Below are 10,279 nucleotides of genomic sequence, written 5' to 3'. Positions count from 1 at the left end.
CAGGTCCATGTCTTTAGAGCTCCCTTTACATGTTGTAAAAAGACCATAACATAACAAAGACATTTACTCAGCGGGTATATGAAACACATCTGACTCTTCAGTAATGATTAAATCAAATTCAAAATGAACAAAATTTTAAAAGTAAGTTTGTATAGCACATTATTTTGTTTCTTTTTCTCTTCCTAAACTCAGCGCCGGTGTTAGGGGGTTAGCAAGCAGGGCAATCACCTCAGGCCCCACACCACAGGGCTCAGCCTTCGGCTTCAGTCCCGGATAGCAGGGCTCGGGCTTCGGCTTCAGCCCCAGGTGGCAGGGCTTGGGCTTCAGAAACATTGCAGATATGTGAGCACATTAAGGAGGCAGGGTAGGGAGTCCCCCTCCTTAGTTTCTGCTCTGGGTCCTAGCAAGTCTAATGTAAGCCCTGTCTATTCTGCACTTTTCCTACTGTCTTGATGAATCTCTCCCCCGCACACGTTGTCTTTCTCCCCTGCTCCATTTTGTGTCTACATTGCTCCTCTCCTCCAGTCTCATAATCTCTTTTCCTCTGAGCTCCTTTTATTCTCAGACTACCCCCATGCCCACAGAGTCCTGCGATCTCCCAGACTCTTTCCCCGCCTCCAGGGTCTTGCTCCACCAGTTGCCACTTAATTGTGTTAGGTCCTCTTATCTCCAATCAGGTTCCTCCAATGTTCCTGAGTTGTTGATGCTCTTTCCACATACAAAGAGGACTACAGGGAACAGGCTCTCTCTTTCCACATTTTTCACCTTTTCCAGGTTCTCTGTGCTTTACACTCAGATTTTCTACGTTGTTTGTCCTGCCATTTTGCCAACTGCATGTGGCCGGTCCCCCACATTTTCTTCTCATGCATCTCTGCTCAACTTTACTTCGCCTGTCTCTTTGGTGACCACATTCCCACTTCTAAAGTGCAATTCCAGGACAACTATGCAGATGCTTATCCCCAACACTTCCTTGCTGAATCCCAGATGCAGCCTCGCACCTTGGGCCTTTTAAAGGTACAAGGGAGAAATCATGGGGAAACGCTTTTGTTTTTGAATCCTGAATTGCCCATGCCCTGGAACTTCCTTGCTTCCCACCTCCTCTCCCCAACCTCTGAGTAATGTCACTGCCCCACCACCCTCAATTCCCTCATCTCTTTAAGCATCCTCACTTTCCCATACTCTGACCCCCTTCCCTCACCACCTGCTGCATCTGTGCTGGCCAGCCATTCTTCTGGCTGCTTTAGCTTTTGGAGAAGACTTCACTTCTAGGAATCCTTGAAACCTAAAACTCATAACTCAACTGGGAGCTCGATTTACTCACACTAGTGGCTTTCAGAGACATTTGGTGTCCTCCACCCCCCACAAGCTCATTCACTTGAGCCCATTCAGTTTTCCACTAGCTCCATACCCACACAGAAAGGCAGAGAGAGTTGGTTGGGAGAAGGTACCGGCCTGGTTGGGGGGGGAGGGGGGAAGAGAGTCACAGATGCACCCACAGCAGGGTAGGGAGTTGGGTCACAGCAGAAGGGTACCCAGGCCTAAAGGGCAGAGATAGACAGATAGTGCTTCAACTGAAGTTTCACCAGTACTGAACAGACCAGAACAATTCCCTCCTGTGTCTTTCATATGACACTCCTGTTAATACACTGCAAAACTACATTAGCTATGTTTAAACATTAGTTTATATATATTTAAAATTGCAGGATGAAAATCTAGAATGAAATACTGGTCTCACTGAAGTCAACGGCAAAACTTGCATGGACTTCAGTTGGGCCAGGATTTCACCCTTTACGTTTTAGAGCTCATCTTCCAGGAATTTCCTCCATTATGAAACATTTTAAAGCTACCATTTTTGAATATTTAAATAGTTTACAGCTGCCTTGTGAGGTAAAAGAATTTTGTAAAAAATCACAGATGAAATCAAGAACCTCAATCTCCGATGACAGGCTCATATAATGGGTAACTACAGTAAATATTCCCTAATGAAAACAGTATAGGGTAGTTGCACATTTTTTACCTTTGAAGAATAATCAAGCTTTATTGAGCTTTTAAGTAGCAGCAAGAAATTACTAAATGAAGAAAGTTTATTTTAAAATTATTCTAATACAAACATTTCACTTCGCAGGTTAATGCAAATATTGCCTAAGGACAGAAGGAACATGCTCCAGCAGTAGTGATTCAAGGTGCTAATCGCAGACATGGCTTAAAGTTCAAATATAAAGGGCAAAAATCTAAAATCATGCTGCTCTGAATAACAAAGGTAAAATATTTTTTTAAAAGTTAAAACAATTAAAATTTGTTTAAAATTTAAAATTGTAACTAAAAAAATCTATTTTAATTTATTGCTGTGGGCTTCTGTCTGTACTGTGGGTGCTTTGGTTCAAGGTAGAGATAGTAACCAATGAAGTCCAGGTCCAGATTTCCTCAGAGTTTTACAGTGCACAGATCTGAGGCTTTAGTCCATGCCCATCTCTTGTTCAAATCACTCAGTCTTTAATCTCATGAAAGCTGTATGCTCAGCTAAATTTAGGGGAGTTAAATGCCCTGCACAGTAACAAAGAAACACTAAAATTACTTCCCTTCAGACCCCAAGGCTCTCATGTTCTTGCACTAGTTGGGGTGCTCCTAGGTTCTGCAGAGAAGTCAGAGACTTGCCCATTCCCAAACAAACACTGGAATTCAAGGAAATAATCTCCATGGTCAGTTACCAAAATAAAGTGTGGGGTGGGTGGAAACTAACGTCAAAGGGAGAAGTGTCAAGCAAGCTTCTGTGTTTGTACTGGACAGTAAATATTAATCCTTTATTATTATTTTTGTATTAAACTCAATTTCTTGACCAGAAATCCCAAAAACTTGTGTTAGCCAAAGGTGCTGGCTACACTGTTAAAGATGGTTTTCTTTTAAATAAATGAACATCTTCGTCCTAGTAGGCCTGTACTCTATTGTCTACTGTTTTACTTAGAACATTAGCTGCCCCTAGCGCATTATCAATAATACTAAATTTTAGCTAGACCTTAGTGTGTTGTTAAATAATGGATTGTGTGTCTTTTTTACTCTAAACTCTTGACCCTTAAAGAATGTCCAGGAAGGAACCACTTGTAACCTACACAAGGCAGATGTTTTCAGCAATTAATAAGATCATCATTGAAAGAGGCTTTAAGGTTATCAGGAATTACTGTAACAGATGATTTCTATCATAATGACTTGATTATAGATATATATTGTAATTGATAAAATAGTGACTGGTTGAACAGATGTCTTTAGCTTATCTATTATGTAAATCATATACCATGAAATTTAGAAGTCTACCATCAATAGTTCATTTTCTTTCTCTTTTCTGTGAACACAGTCTATAAAGACATACCTGTTATAGATATATGTTGTAATGGACAAAACAGTGCAATTGATAAGTGATGCTCATAAATGCTCTGTAATTGTTTTACAAAATGGATAAGGGACACGTGGTATGTATGGATTAATATCCAAGTATTAAGAGCTAATTATGGTCACACATGGTCCCAACAGTGATAAACTGGTTACAAATATTACTGGATTATTGAATCAAAATAAGATCAAGCATAATAAAGGATTTTTCTTTGTTTTGAGCAGTATATAAGGGGTGAGTTTTGGGGAGTTAGTCATAAGTGAACTCAAGTACACTACCTCACTTCTCCAGTCTCAGATTTGGTATACGTTTCCTTTTCTGTATTCTGTATAGTGCTGTAATAAGTATTGCTTGATTGTTTTACTTAAATAAAACTTCAACTGAGTTAGTTATTTGACTTCATGACTTATTAAATCTGAATATACATCATCATCAATGGTCAGGGTCTCAAAATTGGTAGAAATTTGGTTGCGCAGCAGAACCATACAGAACTGTTACACTCACACCTTTCTTTATCCATTGTTTTCTGATCAGACCATAGCTGCTGTCATGGTTCAAAAGCTAGTTGCACCTCTGTCTCCTTTCAGGTCTGAGTGCACGCCTGCAGGCATTAAGCCTTGTATTTTTACCTATCACAAGGTGGGATTGCACAACTCTCCCACTCTTAGACTGGGCCCTGGGGTACAGTATCCTGTATATCAACTGTTATTATCCTACAGGCCCAACTGAGTTCAGGGACCTGTGGTTCTTCCCTTCAGGAATTTGTGACCAGTGGCATATAGTGACAAAACAGCCTTAAAATCAAAGTTTTGTTTATTTTAGCAGTAAGAACAAAGCTTTTAGGGAAAAAGATTTTAAGATAGACATACATGTAGAGTGTATATCTTATCTAAAATCTTACCATCTCCTGTTGGTAACCCAGGCAGGTGTAACTTCTTTGTACATCCCCAGTGTGGATTGTGTATCTCTGTTTCCCCTAAACTGCTGCAGCCTCTCTCTTGAGGGTGCCCCTTTTAATCCTCCCAGAGTTGCTTTGTTCTTTTGTATTTGTGGGCCTTTTTCTGTCCAGGTCAAAACCACTGTTATAGGTTGGCTGGAGACAGAGGCAAAATCATCAAAACTAATAGTTCTTGTATTGTCCCTTAATTGTCTTGTTTGCTGAGAGGTGACTATATTTGGCCATTCTTTTCTTTCCTGCTCGTTTTTCCAGACAGTCCCCTATTACACTAAAAGCAATACATTCATACTTTAAGCATCCCAGGAACCAGGCCAACATACAGTATTTATAAATTGTCACAGGGCACCTCCATATCTGTCACTGATGCCTCTATTTGTTAGCTTGCAGAAGGCCCAAGCAGATTGTCTCCTCAATTCCCCCAGGCATTTTCAGAGGGCAAAAAGTAGGCAGAAGCATCTGGCATCATCTCACCTTCCTGCTCTGAGGTCATTACCCTTCTTTTCTGCTCCTTAGGACTTCTTCCCTTGTCTGTCCCTCCAAAATGTCTTACCCCCCCGCCCCCAATATTTCACCACTTATTTGCTTATACTGCATCACCTTCCTTCCTTTCTCTGCTTCCCTTGTCCAGAATTTTCCCCTTCCTTTCTCATCTACTCCCCATCCCTCTGGAGTCTTCTCCCAATCACACACCATCACATGCTCCTTTTGGGGGTGGGGGTGTGTGTAAGGGTCTGTCTTCCCTGCTGTTGCAGTGAGACAAATGATGAGGGTTCCGGCAGAGGGGCAAATAAGGAACAGTCTCTGTGGGCTGCTGAACAGCTTCAACAATTCCTCAATGCAGGAGATAATTTGGACATGTGATTTGCTGAACAAGAAACCTAAATAAACATTCCAAAAGATTGACATTTATTTCCTTTTACAAAAATACATATTTTCAGTCAAGTGGTAATAGGCTGACATAATTGGTGCCAGTTTACACGGTTCTAAGATAGCATAGAGTGCTTCAGTTAAATATTTAAAGATAAAAAGAAAAGGAGTACTTGTGGCACTGTAGAGACTAACAAATTTATTTGAGCATAAGCTTTCGTGAGCTACAGCTCACTTCATCGGATGCTGCATCCGATGAAGTGAGCTGTAGCTCACGAAAGCTTATGCTCAAATAAATTGGTTAGTCTCTAAGGTGCCACAAGTACTCCTTTTCTTTTTGCGAATACAGACTAACACGGCTGCTACTCTGAAACCTGTCATATTTAAAAGATAATTTACCAGAGTAATGGCCACTTTTCAGTTTCAGGGTTAGAAATGCTAGTCATCAGTTGTGCAAAACAAATTGCAAGTTAGAGATTAATTAATGCCATAGTGGTATAATTTAAATGACAGTCTTGATACAATTTGTTAAACTACCTTCTGATCACAAATAATTTTATATAAACTGTAAGAGTATTAAAATACATATTTTCTTAAAAATAACAATGTGACCGTTTATACCTAAAGACATTTTTAGAAAGATAGTATGAAATATTTATCATACAAAGGCATTTTTTCCATAGCAGGATTGCAATGTCACAAGACTTCTTATTCGACCCAAAGTACGTAAAGCAGAATGTTTTGATAATTGTGAACCACTTGTAATTTAAGAGTATACAGTATGTACTGTATTTATTTGTACATCATGGCTTCATCTTATCCTGCTTGGAATAGATCCTCAAAGTCACTCTTTGCATGCAGAGCAAATGTGCACTTTTTATACCAGTCTTAGTTTTCTGGTTTAAAGTGATCTAGTGGCAACATATTCTTGTTGCTTAATATAGAATGAAAAATGGTTATTTATGCATATTTACTGTATGCATGTATTTTAAGTAGCTTCACTGTGCTGCAACCCCTTCTGGATATAATCTCAACAATCCATAAGATTCCTTCAGCTGAAAGTAATCTAGTCTCCTCTCTCCTGCCCCATTTCCTCCTCCTAAAAAAGAATCATTTCCTGGCAGGAGAGAGAAGCACACCATAAGATTACTACTACAAAAATCCTCAACTACAGTGGATTCTGTGCCAGCTAGCACTACTGACATCCATTACAGGATGAGCAACAGTAACATTAAACTTGGTATATTTAATAAACAACACTGTATATTTTGTGATGAAGACTATATAGTTAAGACTGATTAATGGAAACTTAAATCCTGAATTTCAGGAGTTCAGCTTTAAAATCATTTTAATTGTTCAATGATAAAAATACAGCTAATCTGAGGTTAGCATTAAGGCCTGTGAAGACAATCACCCATTATCTCACTTAAATGGACAAAGTTAAAGGAAAATATACCAGTTTCCTCTTTCTTAGGATACATTTAACAGATGCCTTCTTTTCTGTGCAGAGACAGATGTAATATAATAATTGAAAAAAAGAGTAAAAAAATAAAACAAGATTAATGGCCAATTTAATGCTTTCACTTGTCTCTGCTAATAGCAGTTCTATAAATCATAAAATTGAAAACAATGATTTACCAACAAAATTCCTCAACTATTATGTACTTCATCCAAGTCAAAAACTAACTGCCAGGCTATTGTAACATCAGATGAAAAATATCTAAAGAAAGAAGGCATTAAAAGCAATTAGATATTACCTTAAATGGGACAGTCTCTTTACAAAGCCAAGGTGAACGTTGCTTCCCCCTGAGTTAACAGGAATGTGCACAGCAGCACCAATTTAAAAAAACATTCTGCAATGCCAGCATTGCATTGTGGTCCTGCATGTTTCATAATTTCACATACCCACAGGTTTTTCATAAGAGCACTTGGTTTTAAACATAATGAACACAAATTCTTTAGTGCCATCAGGATTTAAGTGGAACCCTGTAGGTTTCTATTTTAAAAGAAAAGTTAAAAATTGTTTTTCCACTATTACTACTGTCAATTACAGGTGTTAATATACCATTCACAGCTCCATTCCATTGATCTCTGCCAGACTCTTCTGTGAAGCTTTGAAATATGTTGTGTGTTTGTGACATAAAAATCCTAATAGAAATCATGTTGTACCAGTTTTGAGCAGAATATCCTGTAAATCATCTGGAAGTGCTAGTATAATTGCATCAATGTGCATCTGTAGCTTTTCCATAGTGTCAAGTTTCATGGGTAGATGTTCTCTGTCAGCCTGGAACTACAGGAGGCACAATTAAACACTTTTTTCAATAAAAAACCTGCAAGTGAATTTAATGTTCATAAAAGAAATCAGACTCATGGATCTGAAGTCCTCCATCTAATGAACAGGTACGTTGACAGTGGGAATGCAAGCTTCCCCTCATACCACCAGCTTATTTCAACCTTGATTTGGACAGACTTCCAGGAATCAAGGGAAGTTTGGTTTCTGGGTTCATTTAGGACTCAGTCTTGCTCCTATTGGAGTCAATGGCAAAACACCCTTTGGCTTCAATGGGAGCAGGACTGAGCCCTTAATTTTTGGCATCTCTACTTAGATTGCCAACATCAGTAAGTCTAACTGGGTGCTTTGTCCCTCAAGGTATTGAGGGTCTGAGGCTAGCCAACCCTGATTACTGAATGAGCCACAAACGAGATCAGGTGATTTTCCTACAAAGAGCAGCAGGAAGCCCAGGCCACTGCAGGGCATGAGAAAAGCTCCTGCTGGAAAGATGCTGACATCAGGAGAGTTTGGAGGCTAGAGACCAGTGAGTCGGAGGCTCCAATGGGAAACCCCTAATTGGGTATGGGCTTAGAGATCAGAGCCAGAAGGCTGAGCTCCAGCTTGGAAGAGATGGGACAACATATTCGGACAGAAGAAGAGCTCTGGCTGTGACAGAAGATGCCAGAGCTAAGTATTAACTTTTGGGTTGTCCTGATGGACTTTATTTTGGGACCCTGAGGATTGTTTTGAAATGTTTCTGTTATTAAACCAGCACTAGGCAGGGGTGGTGTAAACCCAGAGAAAAGCCTGTGTGCAGTTATTTCAGGGTCCCTGAAGAGAGGGAAACAGAGGCGAGGCCCTGGAGAGCAACCTCTGGCCATGAGTGGGACACTTAGGAAGCCGTGGGTCCTGTTAAAGTGAGTTTTGAGCTGTCAGCTAGGCAGAGGACTGAAACAATCAATTAAACCATCTGAGTTCTGTTCACCCACCAGCCTTTTGGTTACTGCTGAACTGGGCCATCCACATTTGAATCAGTGACCTGGATGATCACCATCAATTTTCTGAGCTATCAAAATCTTGTGAGGAACATACAGTTCAATTTGAAGTAGATGTAAAACACACAAACACACTCACGCTATAATATGAAATGACAAATTTCATCTGTACTTACTATAGTTACATACCAGTTTATTCTTTAGCTTTAAGACAAGATCCACTGTTTCTACTTCAGTATGTTTCTGACTCCAGAGAAGCAAGTCCTTTCAGATAAAAATTCATAATTCTGAAATATTTACATATATAAACACACAGTACTTTCAACAATACCATTAATTTACTTTTGAAAAACTTCTATTATATTTAGAACATTACTGCAATATACTACTTCTCACTATTTATGCATTTGTCATCTTAGAGAAACACAGGCTGGTCAATTTCATTTTCCAGCTCTCCAGCATTAGCACACACTTTAGGTTCCAAATGCTGCAGAGATTTTTTATTTTTTTCAAGTGTTTCAAACTGGAATTTAACTTTTGTTTTTGTTTTTAGTTGAAATAAAAGGTTCTGACAAGTGTCTCAATCTTTTTAAAGATTACAGTTGACAGGTGGTGAACACTTCTGAAACATGGAGCAAAGTTTTGATATAAAAAAAAATTTTATAAATCACTAAAAGCAAAAAATCGTACTTTTCTTACCTCATTACAGAGCGCTTCTAAATGGAGGACCTCCAACTTCTGTGTCATTTCCTTCCGCCGGGTCCTGAACCAGCCATTGAAGTTTGGAGATTTCAAGAAGTGTCTTTAATAAAAGAGTGCAAACAAATTTATATTTTAAATTGCATTCTCAATTCAATTCTTTCATTTTCCCCCACCATCAAGTCTCTTACACAACTTCACAAGATTGTACAGTAGTTTTGTTGTGGGGACGAGGAGGAGGATATAAATATCAATTAGGAGGTTTTCATCTTTCAGAAAAATTATTGATTCTGCTTGCGAAGGAAAGTTATGTAGTGGAACACTGATTAAAAAGCGTCACTACAGGTTTCTGTGTCCCTTCAAAAAAAACACCAAGAAGCCTTATGCTCTGAAGTCCTTATGAAGTCTTCAGGCACAAAGATGCTTATATTTAAAGGACTTGTCGTTTTATTTGAAATGTTGATTATCGAAAACAATTTGATGTCCCCTGCCATTGTGCTTTGGCTAACAGTTTCCATTCTAATGAAAAGAAAGGTGATTGAGAACTAAAGGGTTTAATTAGGATTATTGTTCTTGCTAGTTCTTAATGAGTTTAGGGGTTAATATAACAGCTTCTTTGACCTTGGGATTCTTACTTCACATATGGATAGGTATAGGAGTACTGTATAGCCATCTATTCCTGTTTATACAGATTATTCTTAATGATTTATATTATGATATTACCCAAAGGCCATCATCAGGACGACAGCCTGATTATGCTGGGTGCTGTGCAAACATATGTTAGAGAGAAAACCTGTCCTGGAGGACCTCCCATCCAAAAGATAGAAAAATGGAGATATAACATACAAGGAAAATAAACATGGAGAAGGGTTAATACATTTTGGTTAGTTCCTTTTTTTAAAAAATTAGGGTAAAGGTACAGTGAGGACTGGCCACGTCTAAATGTGCGGGAGTAGGAAAAACAGACAAAGTGAGGGGCACCGGCCACGGCTCATCTGCCTATCCATGATCAGCAAGCAGGGTTTTGGAGGCATCACAGCAGAGGTGAGTGTTAAAGGGGCATGTGAAAGAAGATAAAGGTACTAGCTGTAATGATTATAGTA

At 39.0% G+C, this 10,279-nt stretch overlaps 1 protein-coding gene across 5 annotated transcripts in view; it reads right to left on the bottom strand.

Moving 5' to 3' along the window:
- Positions 1–5,489: 5,489 nt before the first annotated feature.
- Positions 5,490–10,279, bottom strand: part of DENND6A (DENN domain containing 6A) — a 50,356-nt gene continuing 45,566 nt past the window's right edge. For 2 of the 5 annotated variants that reach the window (XM_084634225.1, XM_084634224.1), the window contains exons 18-20: positions 9,177–9,279; positions 8,667–8,741; positions 5,490–7,500 (exon numbers count right to left, since the gene is read on the bottom strand). In XM_084634225.1, coding sequence (XP_084490351.1) covers positions 7,369–7,500; positions 8,667–8,741; positions 9,177–9,279 — 310 coding nt within the window. In that variant the 3' untranslated portion in view covers positions 5,490–7,368. Of the gene's footprint in view, positions 7,501–8,653; positions 8,765–9,176; positions 9,280–10,279 lie in introns of all 5 variants that reach the window. The other 3 variants (XM_084634226.1, XM_084634227.1, XR_014712427.1) reach the window with 3 other exon arrangements.

The sequence above is a fragment of the Lepidochelys olivacea genome (assembly GCF_965140295.1).
Source record: "Lepidochelys olivacea isolate rLepOli2 genome assembly, chromosome: 7".
NCBI classification, from domain to species: domain Eukaryota; kingdom Metazoa; phylum Chordata; order Testudines; family Cheloniidae; genus Lepidochelys; species Lepidochelys olivacea.
The sequence above is the reverse complement of the archived record's forward strand: the minus strand, read 5'-3'. Positions and strand labels throughout refer to the sequence as shown.